Here is a 27,132-nt window from a genome sequence, read left to right as displayed (position 1 = left end):
TGGCCGGCTTTCTACGCCGCCCTCGGGACGACGCTGTTCAGGGAGCTGAGCTGCCCCTTCGTGAAGCTCACACAGTCAGAGGCAGAGGCCCGGCCCTCCCTCTGAGAGGACGCCCCGTGGTCCCACTGCTCACCTGACCCCACGTGGCCCGTGTACTTGGCGAGGCTCCGCCCTGTCTCGATGCTCCACAGCAGAGCCGTGTGATCTGCAAGATCGAAACGAACATGAGTGAGCTGCTGATTTTATGGTCTTTTTAATAAAAGAGGAAGATAAAAATTCTAAAACTGAGAAGTTACATCACCACCAGTACCTCGTGCAACTGTGCTCAATCTCCTCTGTGATCCAACTGATCCGAGAGGATAGGGGGCTGGTGACCCGTCCGAGGCCACAGAACCGGCAGGGGGAACCTAGAGACCTGAATGCCTAGGCGCTGTACACTGCCAGCACCAGGCTGGGGACTTGGGACACAGGAGTCACTTGAGTCAAGGGCTCGTTATTTTGTTGAAATATTAAGACTTTTCAGAATATCAAGCTATATTCAAATGCAAGTAGCATCCAAATCCATTTACAAATTATTTGAGATAATACATGCTCTTTGGACCTCTCCTCTCTGGGCACAGTAATAAGAAGATAAAAAGGAGACTTAATAAGGGAAACCCGAAACAAAATGCCGATTATCCAAGTGAGATTTCAGAAATATCAGAAAAGGGTCTCTGTATTCTTTTCTTAAACTGTAATTTCCAAAACAATCTGGGGTGCTCACATATGAACACAGTCTTAAACAAAAAAAAGAACTTTCTTCATCATTCTAATGATGTTAGCATTTCCTCTTTCCACTATAAAAGGTAGGAGCTAGTGAGTAACTTTTCACAGGCTGGCAGTCGTTTTCCACAAGTGAGCACATTTTTAATTTTAGGAATTTTTTTCTGAAGGGTTATTAGGTTACGCACCTTAACTAGCTCTAAAAAGCATCTCCTCTCCAGTGAGGAGAAAGGGGGGTCTCTCTAACGCCACCCTGGGGCTCCTGACGGCGGACTCCTCTACATGCTTAGGTTTCAACGCCGCTCGGCCACTTCCGCTTCCAGGGCAGGCCACGCCCGCCAGCAGTGAGGCTGGTGTGGACTCACCGGCAGACGCGGTCCCCAGCACCACAGGCTGCGTCCGCGCCACACTGACGTCCCAGATGCCATCCCTGTGGCCGATGTACTCCTTCACGAGCTGGCACACTGCCCTGGACGTGGTGGTCTTGAAGCTGGAGACGATCTGAAATTGTGATGGGAATTTACTGAGCAAATGTGTTTAAGTTAAAAAAAAATAAGACAGCATGTCTTGAAGATGCATAAATCACTGAATGGAAAACTTTAAATGTTACAGCAACACAACGTAGGTGCAGCTGGATCTCACATAGCAGGAAGGAAGTCCTTACGAAGGCCTCGGAAGAACCCCACGATCCCCCTACTTCCAATGCTTGCCTACCTGTGTACCTTACATGTCCTCCCCACAAATCCAAACCATCAGACAAAATTTCCAAATTTTCAAAAAAAAAAAAAAAAAAAAAGATGTAGCAGGACACGAAAAAGTTAGGAACATATACCCCAAACCCTTAACACTAATTATTCTTATTATTTGGGAACTTGTGCTCTTTTATTTTTGGTAATTCATACCAACCACATATTATCAGGAGGAAAAGAGTCCAAGGTAGGGGAGGAATCAAAAGACAACACTTGTAACAAATGAGGTTACTGAGCACGGGCTCGGCACCGGCCCTGCACTAGGAAAGGGCTGTCGCTCTGCTCCTGTATGACACAAACAGCAAATAATTCTCACTTCCTTTTATAAGTGCACAAGGAAGATGCTAATTAAAAACAAAGAGTTTGGTTTCTAAATTGTCTAAGATAAAAGATGGCTTTTCAGCTTTTAATTAAATTAGAATAATGTAAATTAATCAGAATACTGAAACCGTAAAATCAAGTGAAAAAGAAAAATGGGTGGTATTACAGAGCTGTTTTACACACTGATTTATTAGCAAAGCCCTAAAAATGTATCTAAATTTATTTTTAGTTTAAAGGTTTAAAACACAATCCACTGTTCCACCACCTCAGGATGAGCCCTCAAACGATTCCTGATACTGTGAAAGGCTAAAACAGATGAACAACGGAGAGACCCACTCTTCCACCAGTTAAATAAACAGGCTCCACTGACTGGGTTTAAATTTAAAAGGAGGGCAGGATACAATATGAGCTTCCAAAAGAAAGAAGGCCTTGCTCAACCTCACACCCTCACCTTCCTCTTCCTTCTGAAAGCTCATATCCCACCCAACCCGACAACGCAGTCCCTCCACAAGGAAAAGTGCTTTTGTGCCTCCAGTGCCCCTCAGACGCCTTTAGGAGGGGCGGGGGCAAAGCGCACGGTGAGCAGTGGGAAGCTTCCCAGACAGCACTGTTACGAGACATGAACCGCCTCAACTCGACCAGCAGAAACTGGGGTCACGGCCAAGACTCGTGCCAACTGCATTTCCAGAGGAGTATGGGGAGAGGGCATGCAGTTGATGATACTGAGCAAACGGTCTCAGGTGCTGCTTCCAGGTGTCCATCACACTCTGACCACCTATGAACTACTTTAAAAATGTGGACTCAGTCGCAACTGCAAAGAGGCCCACAGGACAGACTGAATTACTCCCAGGGAACATTTGTGATGGAAAAGCAGAAGGATGCTTCCGAATTATTCTGTACTGAGATACAATTTAAAGTGCTCTAAAAACCCAAAACAGGCTTTTTCACAGCAAAAGATACTTATCTCTATAAAAACCTGTGTGAACAATTTCACAAGTTCCTGTAAAGCGGTTTGCCGGTTAGAATGTGGCACTGCCCCAACAGGCCTTAGAGCTGCGTCCCAGGCCCCCAGGAAGGGTGGGTCTGCGGGGGAGTGAGAAGCCTGCCCGGCTCCACCATGAGAACCCACGCTGTGGCCAGGGCAGAACACGCCTGGTCTCCATGTTCACCTTCACTCTTTAAGGTGGGTGCACAGTGCTATGAAGGTGGTTTCTTCTAATCCAGATGAATTTTTAGTCTCTAAAATGACTGGGGCTTTAAACATGTCTAACACATTCTTTTAAAGCAATTATTGTACATATTTTTACCTTTGCCCAATTCTTAAGTTTTACTACTCATGGTAAGGGGTAACTCTATATAATCCTTTCTTCCTCTACTTCAGAAATTATCACAGGGACTTCCCTGGTGGCGGAGTGGTTAAGAATCCGCCTGCCAACGCAGGGGACACGGGTTCAATCCCTAGTCCAGGAAGATCCCACCTGCCACAGAGCAACTAAGCCTGTGTGCCACAACTACTGAGCCTGTGCTCTAGAGCCCGTGAGCCACAACTACTGAGCCCACATGCTGCAACTATGGAAGCCTGCATGCCTAGAGCCCGTGCTCCTCAACAAGAGAAGCCACCACAATAAGAAGCCCGAGCACTGCAACGAAGACCCAACACACCCAAAAATAAATAAGATTAAAAAAAAAAAAAAAGAGGAATGATCACGAAGTTTTGGAATTCTAAGACCATACACTGTATACATGAACTGGAATAAACAATATAATTCAAAACAATATAACAAGAAGTTAGATAAGGAAGAACATAACCCCACTTGACATTTTAAAGAAGTAGTTTAATGTTAATTTATTAAAAACTGCAAAACTACTAAGTGTAAGCTAGATAATACAGAACAAAAAAATTTTAATTAGCCACTTACACTCTAGAATAATCAAAGGAAACAAAAAAATGTCAGCAATATTCAGATTTTTAAAAAACAAAAAATTACCAAAGACTTTCAAATAAGCAGAAATAGCGTAAGACTGAAGCTGCTCCTTGAATTGCAGTTCATCTCGCTGTGGATATCATAATAAGTAACTTTACGCTGAAGAGAGCAAATTGGAAAAGTAAAAACCTAACATTAACTATAGCCTTCACAGCAGACTCACCACAAATTTCAACTTTTTTCTAAGGTTTAGCAAAAGTAATGTACACTCATTAAGGTTAGCTAATTAATTTATCTTTTGTTTATTCCAAATACTCCAAAGTGGTGATGCACACAAAATTACCTCAAAATATTACTTCATAACAGTACTCCCCCATAGATAAATTAATTCCCAAATAATTAAATCTTTGCCACTTTAAGAAGGTCAGAAAAAGATAATTTTTAAAAAAGCAAAATATGACAAATATCTCTATTTGCCTTGGACACAGACCTTCACTTCTTGATCATACTTAGAAAATTAAAGAAGAGGTGAACTAAAATATAACTATAGCTCAGAACGTAACTTCCACTGCTTTATACCCATTTATTAGCTTCTCCAAATTCAGAATCTCCATATCAAGCCAAATAACAATACAAAATATACTTTCCCACAAAAAAAAACATAAACCAAAAATAACACATAATGTATCAGCTGCAGTAACACAGGTAACATCCAGGTGTCTATGCACTGTGGCCACTTAACATCGACAATACTCCTTTTAAAAATTAGGTTTCTCTATCGCACATATGTGCACACCCTACATACACGTGACAGGCTGAGAGCCACAAGTACCTTGCTGGTGGAGGCCTTGTAGGTGGTCTTCAGTTTCTGAGAAAGCTGGCTGGTGCTGTGACTGGCTGCAGAGACACAGAACCAACCGTCAAGACAATCACACAACCAAAGCACCATGAACGTCAGAGCTGGGACAGGGAGACAGCTCGCCCCACCTTCTGTTCCACACAGGAGGACAATGCAAGCCAGGGGCGTGGGACACGGGGCTTCCCGAAACCTCCTCTTCCTTCTACACCCACACCCGAATTACGTTATTCCAAGTCCTGATGACTGCAGAAAGGAAGTGAGTCCTGTCCTCCACTAAATTCCAAACTCCCTCCGAGCGTAACGTGTAGGGTGAGCCCTGCGGGAAGGCAGCCTTACCTTTGGTTTTGAGTTGGCCCTTACTCAGCTCTGCCCCATCGATTGCTTGTCCTTCGGCAGCTAAACGGTCATTAAGAGTCTCAATTTCTCTGCGCACTGAAAAGTAAAACATGAACTTTTGATGTATATTCACCAAATCCAAAAGTGAGCACATAAGAATGTTATACATTAGTACTGTCTAAACAAACACAGGAATGATATCCCAGTAAACAAGGTCACATTTACAGAGTTCCAAAAAACTCAAGACATCATTCCAAAATTAAAAATCCCACTACACTTCCCACACCAGAAAGACCTTGTGCTATCGCGTCCTCAAGCAGGGCTCTTGGATTTCAATATAGTTTGTGTCCTTTGTACTTTATTCAATGCACTTAAAAATGTTATTCTGACACTGTCCAAAACTCAATGAAACACTTACAGTCTAGCTGAGAACACTGAAATTGGAGGAAAAAACATACAATAACAAAACCTTACTATTGCTGCCTGGCACCACAGAGCACAGTGAGGATTATATACCTCAAAGATTAAAAATTCAAGGGGGGAAAAAAAAAAAAAGAAACAAAAATTAACATTTGGGAGTTCCCTGGTGGTCCAGTGGTTAGGACTTGGCACTCTCACTGTCAGGGCCCAGTTCAATCCCTAGTCAGGGAACTGAGATTCCATGAGCCACGCATGCAGCCAGCACTCGGGCTCTGTGCCTGCCGCCACCCAGGCTGCCCACGGTGTGCTGAGGCTACAGGGAGGGTGGGGAGGGTGGTGTGGAAGGAAGGCCGAGGGCAAAAAGGCTCGGAACAGATCCAGCCTGAGCATTTGGACATGTTCACAAGCAGCAGGAAGCCACTAAAACCATTAAGCAACTGACAGTGTAAACTCCAAGTACCTCCAGCATTAGTCGTTTGTAACCCTATAGTTTTTCTTGAACAAACTGCATCAACTCATAAAACATAAGGCCTTAGATCACAATGGAAATTCAGTAATACCTGGGTTGCTACAACTCTCATAACAAACCCTTAAAAATCAGATGCAGTACACGGTACCTAATTTTTATTTGATAAAAAGCTGGAATAATTACTCATTCTGTAAATTTTCAAGGTGGACTTATAAGAGAACCCAGTATTAAAACACTAAATTTTCCAACAGCAAAGTTTAAATGACACAGGATTACAGTCTTCACCACTGATTCACACCAATTACTTCCAGAGTGAAAAATATTTTAACAATGCAAATGCTGTTTATTAGTATTCAATTTTTGGAAACAACTTAAAAAACATGAAAATCCTGATTATGGTTACATTTGCATAATATAAATTTTATAAACACAAGCCCTATAAAAATAACAAAAGCTGGACTTTCCTGGTGGCGCAGTGGTTAAGAATCCGCCTGCCAATGCAGGGGACACGGGTTCGAGCCCTGGTCTGGGAAGATCCCACATGTCACGGAGCAACTAAGTCTGTACACCACAACTACTGAGCCTGCGCTCTAGAGCCCGTGTGTCACAACTACTGAAGCCCGCAAGCCTAGAGTCCACGCTCCACAGCAAGAGAAGCCACTGCAATGAGAAGCCCACGCACCACAACGAAGAGTAGCCCCCGCTCACCGCAACTAGAGAAAGCCTACACACAGCAACGAAGACCCAACGCAGCCATAAATAAATAAATAAATTTAAAAAAATTATTAAAAAAAAAATAACAAAAACTGAAGATAATGGAACAGTGAGAGGGTAAAGAAAGACAGGTTCATTTCCCAACGCTTGACAGTGAAGCATGAATACATGTGGCCTAAGGCTGACATGGCTAAAATAGAAGATTATTTAAATTTACAAAAATTATCAAGACCAAGAAGCCAAGGCAGCCCACAGACAGACCCTGCCTTTCTGACCTCTGCTTTCTTAATTGTGGCCGTGGATGCCTGGCTACCAGCTCCAGAGACACATAGAGAAAACTCCCTGTCCCTCCTCTTAGGATTTGATGATCTGGCTGCCAGGACAGGACGACATGCAGGAGAAGGGAAGGAGAGCTGCGTGGGGAAAATCATTTCCAGGCAAAAGCAATTAGAAAAACCTTTCATCAAAAACTGCTATGGTGGGCTTCCCTGGTGGCGCAGCGGTTGAGAATCTGCCTGCCAATGCAGGGGACACGGGTTCGAGCCCTGGTCTGGGAAGATCCCACATGCCGCGGAGCAATTGGGTCCGTGAGCCACAATTACTGAGCCTGCGCATCTGGAGCCTGTGCTCCGCAACAAGAGAGGCCGCGATAATGAGAGGCCCGCGCACTGTGATGAAGAGCGGCCCCCACTTGCCGCAACTAGAGAAAGCCCTCGCACAGAAACGAAGACCCAACACAGCCATAAATAAATAAATAAATAAATAAATAAATAAATAAATAAATAAATAAATTAAAAAAAAGTGAAAATCTTCACTAATTTCTGTTAAAAAAAAAACAAAAACACTGCTATGGTGAATGACACAGGTAATGGATCAGACGTGCCAGGGACTTCCCAACCTATCCAACTCTAAACTAGCATCCGGGCAGCACCCTTGGATTCAGAGAAAGTGGAAGTCTCTGTATCAAAATCACTGCTTAAGTGTTAAGGCTGGAAAGTTGGAAAGTATGTCCTTAAAACTTAACAGACATTTAAAAAAAGAGGATAAAGTCCAAAACAAAACAAAAATTATCATGAGAAGAACTAAAAGCAAAATATGCAGAAAGTGTTTTCCTTTGCAGTGTGGGATGGGCCTACAGGCAGGGGGTAAAGTTAGATCTTTCCTTCTTACACTGCTTGACTCTTTAAGCAAATGAATGCATTGTTTCTAAAATTAAAAAAAAAAAAAACTAAAGCCAAGCTAATTAAAAATTCTTTTGATTTACCTTTAATAAGTCAAACAGGTAATACACACATTTTAGGAAATTCTCTAAACACAGTATATTTTAAAGAAATGAATTGTTTTCTTAATTTATAGTATACTTTGTGTAGGAAAAGTTATAAGATGCATTCGTTCTTCGTAAAATCATAATTCAGATTGCCAGGTGTGGTCAGCAGAATACTGCCTGCCCCAAAGATAACCTGTGAACACATGACCTGGTGGCAAAGATGCCCTGCAGGTGTGACTGAGGTGAAGGACCTCTGATGGGAGATGATGCTGTGTGACCCAGGCGGCCCATCCTTCCCACGTGTCCCTAGGAGTGAGTCAGAGATGAACAAGGAGGACGCTGCCTGCCACTGATGGCTTTGAAGATAAAGAGGAAGGAAGGCCATCGAGCCAAGGACCGGGGGAATGCCAGCAAGATGGGGGCCTCTGTCCTCACACCACAGGGAACTGAGATCACAACCCAAACCAGCAGGAGACACACTCCTCCTCATGCTCTAGAAGGAGCACAGCTCTGCCAACACCCTGACTTGAGTGTGCAGAGCAGGCAGATAATAAACGTGTGCCATCCTGAGCCCTTAAAGTTTGTCAAAGCAGAACAGAAAAGGGATACAAAGGTGAATGTCTACCCACAAATTAAACTCTCAAATATTTGTATGGAGAAGTGAAAAGTTATAAAAGTATTTAAAATAAGAGAGATACTCACATTCTAAGTTTTCAATATAAAGGTTTTCAAATTCTCTTTCTATTTGACCAAACAGTTCCAAAAGAGTACTGCGAACCGAGGAAGGCAGTTTAGAATCCTGCAGAAAAAGAAGATTCTGCTTAAAATGAACGAATGAGTGAACAAGAAACTCTGACACCAAGCACTAATATAATTTTTCCAAAGTGAATTATTTAAACTCTTATTTTACATCTTTACATATTTTATTTCTTATACATAAACACTCAAAGAACTTAAAGTTTCAAATTTCTACAGATGAAACTAAAATCAAATTGTATAAATGGCTACCCAGGATGGCATGAGATTTAAGACCAAGCACGTCTTCAAACATGTAACTTCCTTTCACAAGGAAAGAAACAAGCATACCTTATTCAAAAACTCCCAAATTTGTAGAAAATGAAGTTATAAACATCCTTTAAGCTCTAGCATATGGTATTATAAATTAATTTTAATAAGCTGTTTACTAATAGAAGATGTACCTTATAGTCCTCATGTTCACTGTGCTTCAAGCAAAATAAACTGGATCATTTCCTGTAACTCTACTCAATACCTAGAAGATTGTTGTAAGCAGGGAAAAGAACTCTCAGCTCTAAGAGCAAAACGTGTATCGGCTAAATGAAAACACCCACGTGGAAGCTCCCAGGCCTTCGCAGGTGCTCTGCCCACCACCAGCGCGCTGCTCCCACCAGGCGGGAAGTCAAAGGAAGCAGCAGCAGCTTCCTTGGCCCGGTGTCCTAGGCACCAACTGTGTTCTCAGGCACTCACTTTCCAGGCACTGCTGGTACTGACAGAGGCTATATTCCACTCCAACCTCTTCAGGGTGCGGCCTAGACAATATTTTGTATGTGCCCCACCCTACCACTTAAGAGTTATTTTCAAACAAAATTCTTAAAAGATATTTCTAAAATAATGTTTCAATGGTTAACTGATGTCAGTGTAATTTTCCAAGTGAGTTTTCAAATTTATATGCAGCATAAACTTTTTGATGTTTAATGAGTTGCAAATACAAAAAAAAAGACGTATGTTTATTAAATCCTTTCTCAGATTAACTTCTTAGGAAGACAGGCATTTTAGGCAAAATGATCTGTAATGATACCAACGTTTAGCAACATGTTTTGAAATAATCACAGAACATGAAAGTCAACTTTACAAGCTACTTAAAGATGTGACGCCACTTGTTTAAAAATTCAATCTGGCAGAATTGGTGATAAGCCTCTCTCAACACCCCTCTAAAATACCAATGAAAATCATGAAAAAAAAAATGACATCTTAAAATAACAAAGAACGCAAAATAAACCATCACAATTAACGTCTGACACCCTGTCCACCTGCCTGTGGCCTCCCCGCCCGTTCTCCCACACCCCTCATCCACTTAGCCCTCCTCGAGGGGGCGGCACCAGCACCGGTTGAGCCTTTCTGGCCCCTCCCAAGGTCAATCTTCTCTTCCGTGTATCAATCCCTACTCACCTACACTCACAGTATTTAACGTTAAGGTCATTATTCAGCAACTGAAACGTTACCTTTACTTCGAATGGTAAATGCAGCTTCATGTAAGTGTAATCATAAAGGGAGACAATGTCAGCATTAACTTCACTTGATAAAATAAAGACAATCAAGGAGACGTGCAGTGAAAGGGGAACTTCTCCACCAGAGGCAAGCGGAGCACAGCCCAGCTCTGTGGTTGCCTCCGAGCTTCCCAACAGTCTGACCTCCGAGCTGCAATCACAGGCGCCCCACCCCCACCCCCAAGTGAGAGGTGCTGAACTTCTGGTATCATTTGAGAAAACTCATGACACAAAAGCTACGATTCAGTAAAGTTCTAAAAGAATCTGTGTTTTGTCCCAGCCGACGTGGAAGAGGAGGCAGGAGGCCCCTTTCCCGGCCTCAGTTGGTGCTTCCCGGTGTAGACAGGGGCCTCCCACCTCTGAGTCAAGCACCAGTGCCTCCAATGCTTCTGACTCGTGAATCCAAGACACAAAATTCCCATAAAGACTCCCCAACAACTGAGAGCCTGACTGCAACCCTGTCTAGGGTAATGACCTGTGGCTCCACTCAGATGCCCTGATCATTGGCCTCTCACACCTGAGGTCCGCCCCACGCCTACCATGCCAAGTGCCCATGCCCAACGCCGTCACCGCCGTCCTGCTGCCACGGAACCGGGCAGAGCACCCCCACCAGCCCTCAAGGGAGCTCCTCATCCACCAGCAGGCACCAACCCGCCCGCAGGGTTCTGAATGACCCTCATAAAGGGTTACCCCAAGATGCAACTACCTGCTGGCTCTACATCACAACGGGGACAGCGCAGAAGGCCCTGAGAACATGGTGTTACCACCAGAAGATGCCAGCGGAGACAGCTGCGGAATTGTCACTGCTGGAAATCTAAGTAAATCTAACAACTTAAAAGTATCTTAGACTACCTGCACTGTCCAAGGGGGTAGCCAACAGCCACATTTGACTAAATTTAAAAGTAAGTTAATTACAATTTTTAAAATTCCTCAGTCCCACTAGCCACATGTGGCTCTTGGTTCCCATATGTGATAGCACAGATCTACAACATTCCATCACAGAAGTTCCACTGCACAGCTCTGATTCAAGCATTCCTTATAAGAAGAGATCGGGACACAGACACCCACAGAGGGGAGACCTTGTGAGGACACAGGGAGAAGATGGCATCCACACCCGAGAGAGGCCTCAGGAGGACCAACTTGCCCACACCTGGACCTCCAGCTTTCTGCCTCCAGGACAGGGAGTAAGCAGTGTCTGCAGTTTAATCTCCCAGTCTGCGATGCTTTGCTACGGCCATTCGAGCTCACGAGAAACATCAAAGCCATTTTGGAGGCTCCTTAAATCTATGATTTTATTTCCAAATTTAAGTTAAAATGCAACCATTTCATTTATTCATCCAGTCAACACATAAGAGGACACTAAGTGAACATTTACCACGTGCCAGCAAAGGTGGCGCTAGGTTCCAAGCACACACAGCTGCCTCCTGGAAACACATCCTCCACATCCCGGCTTGCTTCTAACAAAGTCAATATGCAAATGAGCCAGTTTCTCAGATTTAAGCCATATTTTCTTTTAACATTATGGCTGATGAATTAGTTCTAATTGCAAAAGAATGATTATAAATTCATATGTATTTTTTTTTACGTATATACTTAGGCCTATGTAAAGATATAGCAGATGTAGCTATAGTTTATTTTATTATAACATGTATTTTATTTAGGCTTCATGACAATGTTCTTTTAAAAATCTAACACATTTTCTTCATCATAAAGGAACTAGAAAAAGTAAAAGCAAACTTATCAATAAAATATTAGATCATTTAATCAAAGGTGGTATCAAATTATCAGAAAGACATAATGTAATAAACAGCAGAGAACACACTCAACTACAGCAAACACAAGATAAAGCCAAGAAAAGTTACTGAAAGATCAGATTCCAAAAACTCTGCAGAGAATAGAAAGAGATCATTATACCTGATTCTCTTCTCTTCTGGAGACTCTGAGACAGAAAACCTAAAACTACACTGTCAATTCACCTGTACAAAGAATAAAAACTAGTCCAGACTGTCACACCCACATTTATTATTAAGTACTGTAAACACATTAACCTGGAAACCGAATTCTGTCTCTGTGTAAGCTGTTGTACTTGACAGCAGTTTTAACTGGTTTATGAGGGAGGCTGTGTGTTTTGGTAACCCACACTTTTTCTCTACTTTGGAGACCTGCATATATTTGGCTATTTTTGAAACACTGCAAACATGGTCCACATCTTCACCAGACACTCACTTGTCCCTCTAACATGTCTCTGGGCAGGCCAGTCCTCTCCTGCTCTGAGCTGTTAGTTCTTCGTATGGAAAGGCTGTGAGATTTGCGTTTCTGTTTTGCTTGGCGAGCAGTTGAACAACTCCCGCTTTCTGTGGGCATTACTTCTGAAAGGTGATATCCTGGTCACTCCTGCAAGAAGCTAAACAGGAGCAGGAAAAACAAGTACTTTATTTCTGATACAGCAAACTGAAATGAAGGAAAAATAGACAAGACAATTACTTTTCATTGCAAATTTCCTATGTTAACATTTATTATGTAAATTAGAATGTGATAAATTATCATGTTTTAAGGTAGAGACCACAGCCTTTATTAAAGAAGTAACTTTTTATCAAACTTCACTAACATCCTTTAAAAAAATCAAACAGCAAAGAAGGGCTTAAAATAAAGAACAACTCTCCCTTAGCCCACTCTCGGCAGACTCAGCCTACTCCCCAGAGGGAACCAATCCTAATTGCATTTTCCAGGCTACAGATTCTAGAGCAATACCCTCCGAGAGAAATCCAATGCAAGCCACATATGTAATCATAAATTTTCCAGTAGCCACATTAAAAAAAGAACAAGTGAAATTCTAAGGATCTAACCCAATATGTTTAAAATAATATCATTTTCGTCAATGTAAAAAACACAAACGGGGTATTTCAGTTTGTAAGCTCCCCGTTTTCCTTCATACTCACAACGCCTCTTGCTTGGAACCAGCCATGTTCCCAGTACACACCTGTGGTCAGGGTCACCGCTACACAGCATACCTGCACGGCATTCCAATATCCACATAATGCAAACATTTTCCTTTACCCATTTTGGATGTTATCTACTCATTTCCTGCTATTATCAATTCCTCCTCCCAATATAATCACATCACCGTTAGCTAATTTTTTTTTTTTTTTTCCGCTGCACCACGTCTTAGTTGTAGCATGCGGGATCTTTCTTGCCACGTGCAGGATCTTTAGTTGCAGCATGCGGGATCTAGCTCTCTGACCAGGGAACGAACCCGGGCCCCCTGCATTGGGAGTGCAGAGTCTTAGCCACTGGACCACAAGGGAAGTCCCAGCTAGTATGATTCTAAGAAATATATTTACACATGAGATTTTCCTTCTTCAACTGCAGATTTACGTCTTGGACATTACCTACTCATTTTTTGCTCTTATTGGTCCCTCCTTCTCCCAATCTATTTTAGTGCATGTAATTTAAGTATGTACTTATGTTTCTTCCTTCTCCAACTACTGACAGCATCTTTGGGTCCTCACTCTGTAAGGTGTAGAGTATACCACCTTTTCTGGAGCCCACCCCACAGCCATACATCCCCCAACTTTGCTGTCGTAGAATGTTATACAAATGCCAAGCACAGAGTATGTGCCCTCTGGAGATTCTGAGCTTAGCACTCACAGGACCCGCCCCCTTGCCATGTGGGCCAACAGCCACCTCCTTTTGATTGCTGGTGCTGTTCCAGTGTGGATGGAGTACAGTTGTCTTAACTGTGTGCCTACTGCAAAAAATTCTGGTGCTTTCCAGTTTCTTACTATTGCAAATAAAGCTACTGTGACAATAATATGCAGGCTTTTGTGTGAACTTAAGTTTCTACTTCTTTTGGATGAAGGCCCAAGAGTGAGATTGCTGTATGTTTAAAGAAAAAAAACTAAAGATTTTTAAAAATCTTTATTGAGATATAATTCACACAAACTCCACTCTGCCAAAACTTTTAAATTTTGATGAAGTCCAACTGATCAATTATTCTTCTTCTAAGAATCATAATTTTAGAGTCATGCCTAAGAACTTTTCACCAGTCCTAAATCCCAAACTTTTTCTATGTTTTCTTCTTAAAATTTGTTTTATAGGTTACATCTAAATTTATGAGCTATTTTTGGGCCGATATTTTTATAAGATGTGAAGTTTAGATCAAGGTTTTTTGGGTTTTGTTTTTGTTTTTTTCTGGTGATATCCAATTATTCTAGCACCATATGCTGAAGATTATCCATCCTACACTAAATTGAGAAAGTTTGGCATCTTGGTCGAAAATCAATTGGCTTTATTCCTATGGGATTATTTCTTGGTTCCCTATTCTGTTCCGTTGTTCTGTGCTGTCTTGAAATTAGTGATTCCTATCACTTACATCTTTTTCAAAATGTCTTGGCTAGTCCAGTTTCTTTGCCTTTCCATATAAATTTAGAATAATCTTGTCCATATCTACAAAAATCCTGATAGGATTTTGATAGGAGTTGTGTTTAATCTGTTTACCAGTTTGGAGAGAATTGGCATCTTTATTATGCTGAGACTTCCAATCTATGAACACGGCATATAGGTTTTAGATCGTCTTTGATTTCTTTCCCCAGTTTTGTAGTTTTCCCATAAAATTTCTACACGTACATTCTAAAATTACCCTGAAGATTATACTTTTATTTTTGAGCAATTTTAAATGACACTGTATTTTTATTTCCATCTCCACATGTTAATTGCTGGTATATAAAAATACAATTGATTTTTGTGTACTGGGCTTGTATCCTACGTTCTTGTTGAACTCATTTATTAGTTCGAGATTTTGTTGTAGATTATTTGGCATTTCCTCTGTAGACTATTATGTCATGTAAAAAAAGAACAGTTTACTTCTTCCTTTCTCATCTGTATGCCTTTATTTCCTTTTCTTATCTTATTGATCTGGCTAGAAATTCCAGTACTCTGTTGAATTAGAAAGTGATAGCAAACACCCTTGCGTTATTCTGATCTCAAGGTAAAAATATTTAGTTTTCACCATTAAGTATGATGCTAGCTGTAGGTTTTGGGTAAATATTTTATCAAATTGAGAAAGTCCCCCTCTATTATTCATGTTTTGAGAGTTTCATGAATGTTAAATTTTGTCATGTTTTTTCTGCAGTACTTAATATGATCACATGGCTTTTTTTTTAAGGTCAATTACACTGATGATTTTCAAATATTGATCTAACCTTGCATCCATGGAATAAATCCCACTTGGGCATAGTGCATAATTCATTCTGTTTGTTCCCTCATTTTGTTTCTTTCTTCTGCCTTCTTGTAGGTTATTTGAGCATTTTTTAGAATTTCATTTTGATTTATCTAGTTTTTGAGTTTCTCTCTTTCGTATAACTTTTCTTAGTGGCTACTCTAGGTTTTCATTATCTCGTCACAACTTAATCACAGTCTGCTGATCATCAACTTCTACCAGTTCATGGTAAAGTGTAGAAGCTTTACTTCCTCTGTGTCCCTTTGCCCTCCCCATTTATAACATAATCATCTTAAGTATTTCCTCTATACACACTAAGAACCACATCAGACGGCTATGGTTCAACCTTCAAACCTAATTTCAAATAAGGAAGTCTACTGAATTTACCAATTTATTTTTTCTTTCCATTGTTTGTTCTTCCTTCCTGGTGTTCCCACATGATTTCCTTTCTGTTTAGAGAATTTCCTCTGTCTATTATTTTAGGGTAGGTCTGCTGGTGACAAATCATTTGAAGGATGTTTTCACTTGATAGAGAATTCTGAGTTGATAGTTCTTTTCCTTCAGCACTTGAAAAATGTGCTACTTCCTTCTGGCCTCTGTAGTTTGTGATGAGAAATCCACTATAGGTAAAGGGACATTTCTCTCTCTCGCTGCTTTTTCATCTTTGGTTTCAGAAGCTTGACTATGATGTGTCTTAGCATAGATTTCTTTGAGTTTATCTTGCCTGGATTTCACTAAACTTTTTCAATCTGTAAGTTTATGGCTTGCCAAATTTGGGAGATACTCAGCCAGTATTTCTTCAAACATATTTTCAGCCTCACTGTCTTTCTCCTCTCTTTCTGGGACTCTGATGATAAGAAAGATAGGTCTCTTGTTAAAGTCCCACAGGTCCCTGGGGTTCTGTTTACTTTTTTCCAGTCTATTTTCTCTCTATTGTTCAGATTGGATAATTTCTATTGTTTTATCTTCAAGTTCACTGATTCTTCTCCTCTGTCCTCTCCATTCTGCTGTTGGAAGAATGGAAAGGACAGAGGAAAAGAATCAGTTAACTGATTCCACAAGCTCATTTACTGTACTTCTCAGTTCCAAAATTTCCACTTGTTTCTTCTCTATATCCTATATTTTCTTCCTGAGATTTTCTATTTTTCATTTGCCTCTAGTGTTAGTATCTCCTCATTGAAAAACTTTTATGATGGCTGCTTTAAAATACTTACCACTTAAGCCTCAATATTGTGGGCACTGCTATCAGGCGTGGGATCTGGTTTCAGCCTTCTACTACAGCAGGCCTCTTCTGACATTGCCCCAGCAGGCAAACAAGTGTGCAGCCTTGTTTCTGCCAGGTGGATGTAGAAGGTGGAGATGGAAGTGAGGGCTTCCCACTCAGCCTCCACTCATCTGGGTGGAAGTACTCTTCATTAATGCCAGGCGGGGTTAGAGTTCAGCCTCTCCCCTGACCTCTACTCATATCACAGGCACTGAACCAGGGGTGCTTTGTTACTGTGCCCTACACGGCCTCATTACCACGGGTGATGGTAAAACTCCTGAATCTCTACTAAGTTTCTTCTGAGGCCATCCCAACAGGAAGAAGGAGGGTGTTCTTTGTTACGACCCAACAGAGATGAAAATCCCAGCTCTGCACTGATACCACCCAGAACAAAGTGTTGTCTCAATACAGACTGTCAGGGGTGAAAGTCTAGACTCCCCACCCTGCCTTTGACAGTAAGGGTGAGATGGGGGCTACAATGTTTTCTAAACATGTCCTGTCTGGCAGGCTGTCTCTTTCCTGGTCTTTTGGCTTTTCTTGGGGCTTGTCTGAGCCCTTTGGTGTTGCTAGGTTGCTGGTTTCTCCAGGCCCAAGGCCAGGATGTATGGGGCAAAAAGAAAACCCAGGAAACTCAGCCCTGCATCATTTCTCAGGTCGCCATACATCTAGCCAGTCTACTTTTTTCTCTCCACTTCTCAGTCTCATATTTCTTCTGTATTTAATGCTCAGTGTTTTTAGCTGTTCTTGGAGAAATAGGAAAAGTACATCTACTCCAAAGGCAGAGATCTTCTGAGTCTCAAATTAGACATGTATAGGCCTTGGTTTAAAATGGCAACAAAAAAGTAAGTCTTGTTTCACAACACACTAAAAACATTCAAATTGGTCAATTCTGTGTGTTTAGGTTTAAAAATTTGAAATCCATTAAAATTATCACTTACTTTTTGTAGCACATTATATAGACAAAATTTAACTCTCAAATCTTTTTAAAAGGACACTTAAAAAAGGAAAAAGGTTGCTTTTTTATCTCTAAAATTCTCATTAAAAAAAAAAAAAATCTTCCATTCCCCTCATTTTTTGGATATTCAATTTGTGAAAGCAGGTCACAAGGCCAACCCAGATTCAAGTAGAGGGCAGAGACCAACTCTCGATGGGAGAATGAGAAAGAATTTGTGTAATCCATCACACCTTATTTCACTCACTAGTTTTGGTTATACACTGAATAACATTCTGCTTCCCTAAAGAATAACAGTGACTGGAACTAAATAGTTTTGCACTTCAGATATTTAGTGGAATAACATGGATATAAATAACCCAATTAAGTTAAACACCCACTCAGAATAAAATCCATAGAAGAACCCAATGGTTAAGAACATGAGTTTGAGAGTCATACAAACCTAAGTCCCCTCTACCCCACACCCCAACCCCTCAAAGGGTTGGCTCTTTTCCATCATGAAGCCTCAGCTTGACCGTTACTTCCTCAAAACGGCTTCCCTTGACGACCGCTAGTCACAGCACTTCATGATCCTCACCACGTTTGTACTTAGACCTTATTTATAGTTTGCTCACTTAATGAATGTTTCCCCCGCTACACCATCAACACGATGAGGACTGGGACACAGTTAACTGGGGCCACTACTGTATTTGTTAGGCCTGACATAAACTCATCCTCAAATATTTGTTGAATGTATGCATGAATAGAAATGGATGAATGCTACATCTACCACTGACAGGCTGTGTTACCTTGGTCTAGTTACTTAACCTCCTTCCTAAGGCTTAACTGTGTCATCTTTAAAGCAGAGATAATAACAGCATTATTTCATTAAGTCACTCGTCAATAGTCCTCTCATCTGTAGATGAGCTAGGTACTGGGAACGTTGTGAAAAAACAGGCTTGGTCCCTACCCTCAGGTTGCTTAGAGTTGAGTTGGAAGACAGACATTAAACACACAATCTCATAACTTATTACAGAAGTTATAAATTGTGATGAGTGCTTCGAAAGACATATGCAAATATTATGAGGCCAGCTATTAGCTAAAGAGTTACAAAGGTCATTCTGAGAAACTGGCATCTAAATCGAGACTGAAGAATTCCTAAAAGTTAACCATGTGGAAAACAGAGAAGGGAGTAAATATTTTAAGGACAGGAACAGCAATGTGCAAATGTCCTGAGCCAGGAATGAGACTAGTTTATCAGAGATATTAAAAAATAAATACTACAGCTACAATACAGCAAACAATGGAGAGAATGGTGCAAGATAAGTGGAGAAGACAGGCTTAGAGTCTGTTCTTTCGTGTTTATAGTTTATCCTAAAATAAAAAGGAAGCTACTTAAAAGTTTTTAAGCAAATAAGCAACACTAGATTGGCTGCTATGTGAAAAATACATGGAAAGATTAGATGACCATGAATGAAGCCAGTTAGTAAGTTACTGAAACAGTCTAGGCAATAAATGACAATAGTTAAGATTAGAGGTAGATGAATGGACTGGGGGGGGGGGCGCGGTGGGCGGGGGAGAGGTATCAAGGATAGCCCTTGTTTCTGAGGCGAGAGGTAGGTGAAACGGAGATCAGATTACTGAGATGAGGCAGCAGATATGGAGAAGAAACCAAGACCTAATACTGAATGTATTATGTTTTTGCAATGTCTTTGAATATCTAACATACAAGGAAGCAGGAGGTGTATGGGTCTAGAGATGAAAAGAGAACTAGGCAGCATGCAGAAATCTGGAAGAGGTCTACACAGAAAGTAAAGATGGTCACTTTGACTCCATCATGCCTCCAGGTCCAATGCCTTACCATTATTACGCTTCTTCGCAAGAAGGAAAAAAAAGGTTATATTACTGATAGATATAGACAACAGAAAATAAAACTATCAGTCCCTTACATGATATATGGAAAAATTAATTTTGATTAATTTTTGACAGAACAAATCTTTTTGATGAAATTTATCTGAAAAATTTGAGCTACAGAAATTAGAAATAGTTGAAACAAAGGTATAAAGAAAAACTCACAATGGCAGAATCTGTGGTTGGTAGAATTTTATATACACAAAAAAAGATATTGATATTTAATTTGAAATATTTGAATATAACAAATTTATGTTATAAAGCAACTCCTATGATCCCACTGAAGAGTATTCCAGTAATTTTTTAATGGAAACATTTAGAGACTATTTAAGTATGCCATATACAAAGGTTGACTTGACCAAGAAATCAAACTGATTTAAAGGAATCTTATCCAGAAATTATATTCTTTATTAAAAAAAAAAAGGAAGGTCGATATAATTCCCTTTTTCAGTGATTATACATATTAAATTACTAACTTCATAAAGCATCTCAGTTGTCAAGATTTTCAACACAGATTTATCATAGTCACCTCACAGTTTATAAGTTATGTTTTTTATAGGAACAAACATATTAACACCCTGTGAAAGCTCAAGAAAAAAGGAGACTATCTTTGGACATTTCAATCAAGCAAATAAAAGAGCAAAGAGCTTCTCTTTCCTCCCTTAAGAACTTCATCAGTGGAAAGTTTATGCATCTGGTAAGCATAAACTGGGAAGTTAATGCATTCCGAAGATTCTACAAATTGGTGATAGGAAGCGTGAAAATTGCAGTATCAACCCTCCTTTCACCTCAACAATTGTTTCCCTTAAGTATCACATCACCGGCATTTCCAGCCTCTGTATCTTCAGTAGGAAATAAGCAGTCTTCTTCACAACTAACTTTTAAAATCCTCACCTTCTGCCTGTCCCTAAGCCTTTAACTCCTCCCTCAACCCCACGAACCACATGGTGCTGTTCTGGGCTTTGCCTGCTTTTTGCTGGTCACTTCACAAAATAGTCAATAACACTGGTCATCTTTTCCCATTGATCAATTTCCAACCAAACACATACATTTCAAACAATTATAAATCTGGAAGAGGTTTTGGTTCCCCAAAACCTGGCCTCAAATGATTTTTTTCATACTGATTTTCTCTCTTAGTAACTTTCTAAACTCTGTGAAGTCATATGTCAATATGGGTTTATAACGCCTATGCCACACAGTGTTATTAACATTCAAAGATTATCTGGCTAATTCAAGTTCTGTCTCTTCCTGTAATTTCTTCAACTACACTTTACCATTCTTCCAAAATTAGATCTGTAGTTTTCTCTAGTTCTTCTAACCTCTTTTAAATTTCTTCTTTTTTTTCTGTTAATCTATCACAATCTTTTTCCTGAAACTTTTTAAAAATTTTACTCTTGCCTCTTCATTCACATTCTCCATCTTGTTCCCCACAGTCTTCACTGGTCCCACCACCACTTCCTTCCTTCCTTCCACAGCTCATCCTGGTGGTGAACAACCCCTTAGCCCAGGAAGGGACATATCTATAGTGTTCACCTCAGGCCACAGGTCAGCGTTAGCATAAATCTTATTTAAATGTCTGATAACACGTTGAGGGTTTTTGCAGGATGACATCATGGAGAGTGGAGCAGGTTGCAGGTGTTTGTAAAAAGAATACTGAAGTGATGTAGCGTGGAACCTAAGCTAGACAAGAAGGGATGTAAAAAGAATACTGAAGTGATGTAGCGTGGAACCTAAGCTAGACAAGAAGGGAAATACAGACAAAAGAAATGATGGAGAGATACTGATGGGTGGGGAAGTCTGTGGTGAGGCTCAAATGGATCAGTAACAACAGTCAATAATGCTCACAACACCTCTGTGAGGTACAGTTCCCAAGTAGTTAACAGACTAAACACTTAGTCAATTGGCCATGGAGCTGTAAAGACAAAGAAAACTTCTTCACGCAGGTGAGTAAGCTGCTTTAACCACTATGCACTGTTTCACCTTAATACAAACTAAAACAGAAGCCCGAAATTCCAAGATAACCATCTTCCTTCAAAATAGTCATACTAACCCAATATCACAGGGCATATGACCACATTAAACAGAAGGTTTATGTAACTAAAAGGTCCTACTGGTTTTTTAAACACATTCAAAAAAGCATAAATAGTCCCTTCCAAAAATCCAACCTCCCTATCCTATCGGTCAAACAAATGAATTTAACATAAACTCTCCTTCTGCCCAACTCATTTGTCCTTGCTATATGCTGCCACACGCCTATTACCCCCACCTACAAAACATTACTCACAATCCAGTGGGATTTTTAAACACTTTTCTTTTAGCAAAAGAAAAACACCTGCCTAAATAGTAAATGTCATGAACGTTAATCATGTGTACAAAACGGTTAAAGGATATAATTTGCATGTGGCATTTAAAAATACAAAACGTGACTGGATTTCCACAAAAAGGTCAGTAGAGTTTTTCACAGCATTTCACTGTGAAAGCACCGTTACTGAATTCCTGGAGGCAAACACCAAACTCAACTGCTGAGCGACATCAACCAGAGGCAGCCCCGCAGTCCACCCTCGGTCAACCCGGGTAAGGTGTCCTGTCGTTGACCCAGTCGAAGGCACGAAACACACGCTCACCAGCTCTGGACATGAGACGGGACTGGGGGCATGTCTAACCGGAAAACAACCAAGACTGTTTAAAGACCTTAACTCTTAAGGTCCTCGAATCGAGAACGAAATTCGTACCTATTAAGTCTTCTTAGGAAAATCAGGACTAGGGAATTCAGAGGGCTGTCGCTACCCCTGGGGGAAGGGGCTGGGGTGTCAGCTCAGGGCCAGGGCACAGCAGGTGCGCACGGCTGCCCAGAGCCCTGAGAAGGAAGGACACTCGCCGATGCCTCCGTGCGAGCACTCTGCAGGACGCAAAGCTGGACACGGACCCGCGGCAACTCCTGCCCAAGGTCGCGGCGCCCCTCCCGCGGCCCCACACCCGCTAAGGGGCCCACGGCCCCCGGGCTCCTGCGTGCTCGCGGGCCGGAGACTCCCGGGCGCCTCGAAGGACCCGCCTCACAGGCCGCTCTGGGCGAGGGGCGCGCGTTCCAACCACGTCAAGACCCGGCCGGGCTCGGGGTCGGAGAGGGGCGCGGTCCAGGTCGGGGTGCGGGTTCGGGGGAAACACGGTCCAGGTTCGGGGGAGCGCGGTCGGGGTCCGAGGGTGCTAGGCCGCCGGCCCCCACAGGCACGCCCCGCCCGGCGCGAGGCCGCTGCCACACACAGTGAGGCGGTCCGTCCCGGGCTGAAGATAGCAGGCCGGCACTCACCTGTCACGCCGCCGCCGAGCCCGCCACCACGCAGTGCCAGCCGGGCCGTGCGCTGCCGCCGGTGGTTTCCCAACCACGCGGCGCCGGGGACGGACGCGGACGCGCAGCCCTAACACCCGGCAGCCCGACGCCCCACACTTCCGGCGCCGGAAGTCCCGGCCCCCCCTCAGCCCCGCGCCGGAAATCCACTACACGCAGGCGCCGCAGGAAGTCCCGCCTCCGCCCCAAGCTAGTACCGCCGGAAGCCCAGCCCCACGAAGAAAGTCCCACGCGCCGCCAGTGCGGGCAGGGGGCCCCAAGGGGGTCGGGGAGATGGCGGAGGCGTGGTGTCGTTGTTCGACCCCGAGACCGCCGGGGCCTCGACCCGCGAGGTCGGCGACCATCTGGAGACGCCGTGGGAGGGCCGAGCGGGGGCGGGGGCGCTGAAGGCCCGCGGGTACTCACGGCGGCGGGTTAGTGCGGGCGCCCGGGTCTGGCGCAGGTCGGCGTCCATCGGGACCCAGGTCGGGAATGTGGGAACGGCTGCTCCCAGTCAGAACCGCCGGGTGTGCCGGGAGCAGTTTCCCGGGGCGTCGGGAGCGAGGTGGCTGCGCGCGGAGCCTGGTGGATCTGCGGAGGGTGACTCACCCACTGCAGCCTCCTGTCTGAAATGTGTGTTAGCCATTGGCTGCAGAGAGGAAACAAAGGCAGCCTCTCGCCGCGGAAGGTGGGACCTGATGGCCTTCTTGTCCTTGTCTAGGTTGGAAAAATTACAGGGTGCGCAGGCGGCCTCGGCTCTACGAACAACCAGCTGGGCGTTTAAAGCCTTAAGTAACGACGAAATCAGACGCGTGGGAGCATTTTTCTTTTAAACAGTAAAGGTCATCATTCGGAGTCAAGAAGCACTAGTATGATTGTTGCACAAGGAACAAACTTGACGTATTTGGGGATCCAAATAACCAAAAAGTTTGTAGAATAAAACCTGAAGTTACTTCAGCATTGAGTATAATAAAGCTTATTACTAAAATCAATTATATAAGGTGTGGGACTTCCCTGGTGCTGCAGTGGTTAAGAATCCGCCTGCCAATGCAGGGGACAAACCCATGTTCCACAACTACTGAGCCCACGGGCCTAGAGCCTGTGCTCTGCAGTAAGAGAAGCCACTGCAAGGAGAAGCCCAAGCACCACAACTAGAGAAAGCCTTTGCACAGCAATGAAGACCCAACGCAGCCAAAAATAAATAAACAAAATTTTTAAAAAATTGTATAAGGGGAACTGAGGATGTCAAAATTGGAGGTTGTGGCTATCGTTCAACAAGAAATTTTATTAAAGACCTAATATGCACAAGGCATTCCTCTGGGTGAGGGAGCACATAGAATGCCTGATTAACCACAATATTGGCTCCAACTGATTCACGTGCTAATATGTGGTTTTGCTTTGCAGCACAGCATCCACAGTTTGGATGAAACTTAGGGTATTGTTAATTGGGGTAACCTTTTCTCTGATATACTTAGGATTCCATAAAAGTCACTGTAAATAAAATGATTGCATAAAGTGTCACAAAACTAAGACAGGAAAGGAATCAACACTTTGAGGGCCTGTTGCGTGCCAGGCAGTTCACAGATTTGGTAACTCTGATCCTCAAAACAATCCAGTAAAGTAAAATTATTCTACTATTAGAGAAATGTAAATCAAAACTACAACGAGGGGCTTCCCTGGTGGCGCAGTGGTTAAGACTCTGCCTGCTAATGCAGGGGACACGGGTTCAAGCCCTGGTCTGGGAAGATCCCACATGCCGTGGAGCAACTGGGCCCGTGAGCCACAACTACTGAGCCTGCACGTCTGGAGCTTGTGCTCCGCAACAAGAGAGGCCGCGATAGTGAGAGGCCCGTGCACCACGATGAAGAGTGGTCCCCGCTTGCCACAACTAGAGAAAGCCCTCGCACAGAAACGAAGACCCAACATAGCCATAAATAAATAAATAAATAAATAAATAACTGCAACGAGGTATCACCTCACACTGGTCAGAATGACCATCATCAAAAAATCTACAAATAACAAATGCTGGAAAGGGTGTGGAGAAAAGGGAACCCTCCTACACTGTTGATGGGAATGTAAATTGGTACAACCACTATGGAGAATAGTATGGAGGTTCCTTTAAAAACGAAAAACAGAGTTACCATATGATCCTACAATCCCACTCTTGGGCATATATCCGGACAAAACTCTAATTTGAAAAGATACATGCACCCCTATGTTCATAGCAGCACTATTCACAAGAGTCAAAACATGGAATGAACCTAAATGTCCATCGACAAGATGAATGGATAAAGAAAATGTACATGAATATAGTGGAATACTACTCAGCCATAAAAACGAATGAAATAATGCCATTTGCAACATGGATGCACCTAGAGATTATCATACTGAGTGAAAAAAGATAAAAATATATATCATTTATATGTGGGATCTAAAGTATGATACAAATGAACATATTTATAGACCAGAATAGACTCTGATACAGAAAACAAACATGGTTATCAAAGGGGAAAGGTGGGGGGTAGAGATAAATTAGGAGGTTGGGATTAATATATACACACTAATATATATAAATAGATAACAAGGATTTACTGTAAAGCACAGGGAACTATATTCAATATCTTGTAAACCTATACTGTAAAAGAATTGGAAAACTACATGTATAACTGAATCACTTTGCTCTACACCAGAAATTAACACAACTATACTTCAATTTAAAAAAAAGAAATGTGGGGCTTCCCTGGTGGCGCAGTGGTTGAGAGTCTGCCTGCCGATGCAGGGGACACGGTTTCAAGCCCTGGTCTGGGAAGATCCCACATGCCGCGGAGCAGCTGGGCCTGTGAGCCATGACTGCTGAGCCTGCGCGTCTGGAGCCTGTGCTCCACAGCAAGAGAGGCTGCGATAGTGAGAGGCCCGCGCACCGCGATGAAGAGTGGCCCCCACTTGCCGCAACTGGAGAAAGCCGTCGCACAGAAACGAGGACCCAACACAGCCAAAAATAAATAGTAAATAAATAAAATTTTTTAAAAAAGAAATTATTCTAAATTGAATTCTAATTAAGGGTAAAAATGTTAAAATTACTTGTCAAAAGCAACCTAAGTGTCCATCAACAGATGAATGGATAAAGATGTGGCACATATATACAATGGAATATTACTCAGCCATAAAAAGAAACGAAATTGAGTTATTTGTAGTGAGGTGGATGGACCTAGAGTCTGTCACACAGAGTGAAGTAGGTCAGAAAGAGAAAAACAAATAGTTTGCTAACACATATATATGGAATCAAAAAAAAAAAAAAAAAGGTTCTGAAGAACGTAGGGGCAGGACAGGAATAAAGACACAGACGAAAAGAATGGACTTGGGGACACGGAGGGGGAAGGGTAAGCTGGGACGAAGTGAGAGAGTGACATGGACATACATACACTACCAAATGTAAAACAGCTTTTGGGAAGCAGCCACATAGCACAGGGAGATCAGCTCGCTGCTTTGTAACCACCTAGAGTGGTGGGATAGGGAGGCTGGGAGGGAGATGCAAGAGGGAGGGGATATGGGGATATATGTGTATGTATAGCTGATTCACTTTGTTATAAAGCAGAAACTAACACACCATTGTAAAGCAATTATACTCCAATAAAGATGTTTAAAAAAATTACTTGTCAAAAGTCGGAGAGCTAGTATGCAATGGAGCAAAGATTGGATTAAAATCCAGGTCCACATCAAAGTCCACATTTTCCACAGCGCATTCCTTTGAAGGCTTAAACAACAGAAATTTATTGTCTCAGGTCTGGAGGCTTGAGGTCCAGGATCAAGATGTCAGTGTTACATTTGGTTTGTGTCAGTGTTGGTTCCTTCTGAGACCTGTGATGGGTAATCTATGCCATGCGTCTCTCTCTCTCTCTCCCCCTTAGTTTCTGGTGGCTTGCCAGCAATTCCGAATTGTAGACGTCAAGGTTTCTAATTCCTTTTATTCACAATTTTAAGTCGCTACACTTCGGGTGCAACAGCTCACGCTTACCGACCGATCTCAATTTAGTGCACAGAACGGCCGCGAACAGGCGCCTCCCCTCGCCTCAGAGCCCGAGCGTGCAGGGACGCCTGACATCAGCACGTCACCAGCGCAGGGCCTCGGGCGCCTCGATTGGCTGGCTCGGCCAGGGCGTGACTGGTGGGCGGCCGCTCTCCCGGCCCCCTTCTCTCCTAGCTCACTCCGTCAGGTAGCTCCGCAGTCGAGGAGCACCCCCCTCCCCCCTCAGCGGCACAGGGAGGACGCCGAAAGCACCTGCGCTTCGGCCTGAGGGCGGCTCTGCGGCCCACGGCCCTGGGAGGAGACCCCTCGCGCTCCGGGAGTGGCGCCACCGCGCGACCGTGACGTGAGG

General features: G+C 42.7%; 1 protein-coding gene across 7 annotated transcripts in view; it reads right to left on the bottom strand.

Annotated features, from left to right (window-relative positions):
* WDR37 (WD repeat domain 37) overlaps positions 1-23,468 on the bottom strand; it is an 88,689-nt gene extending 65,221 nt beyond the window's left edge. The window contains exons 1-7 of one of the 7 annotated variants that reach the window (XM_082450251.1): positions 23,183-23,468; positions 12,334-12,511; positions 8,525-8,621; positions 4,953-5,048; positions 4,590-4,654; positions 1,128-1,263; positions 134-205 (exon numbers count right to left, since the gene is read on the bottom strand). In XM_082450251.1, coding sequence (XP_082306377.1) covers positions 134-205; positions 1,128-1,263; positions 4,590-4,654; positions 4,953-5,048; positions 8,525-8,621; positions 12,334-12,471 — 604 coding nt within the window. In that variant the 5' untranslated portion in view covers positions 12,472-12,511; positions 23,183-23,468. Of the gene's footprint in view, positions 1-133; positions 206-1,127; positions 1,264-4,589; positions 4,655-4,952; positions 5,049-8,524; positions 8,640-12,333; positions 12,512-22,738; positions 22,905-23,182 lie in introns of those variants that run through there. The other 6 variants (XM_082450245.1, XM_082450246.1, XM_082450248.1 and 3 more) reach the window with 6 other exon arrangements.
* Between the last annotated feature and the right edge of the window lie 3,664 nt (positions 23,469-27,132).

The sequence above is a fragment of the Balaenoptera physalus genome, assembly GCF_965194825.1.
Source record: "Balaenoptera physalus genome assembly, chromosome: 2".
Lineage (NCBI taxonomy): Eukaryota > Metazoa > Chordata > Mammalia > Artiodactyla > Balaenopteridae > Balaenoptera > Balaenoptera physalus.
Note: the sequence above shows the minus strand (reverse complement) of the source record. Positions and strands in the feature narration are given on the sequence as shown.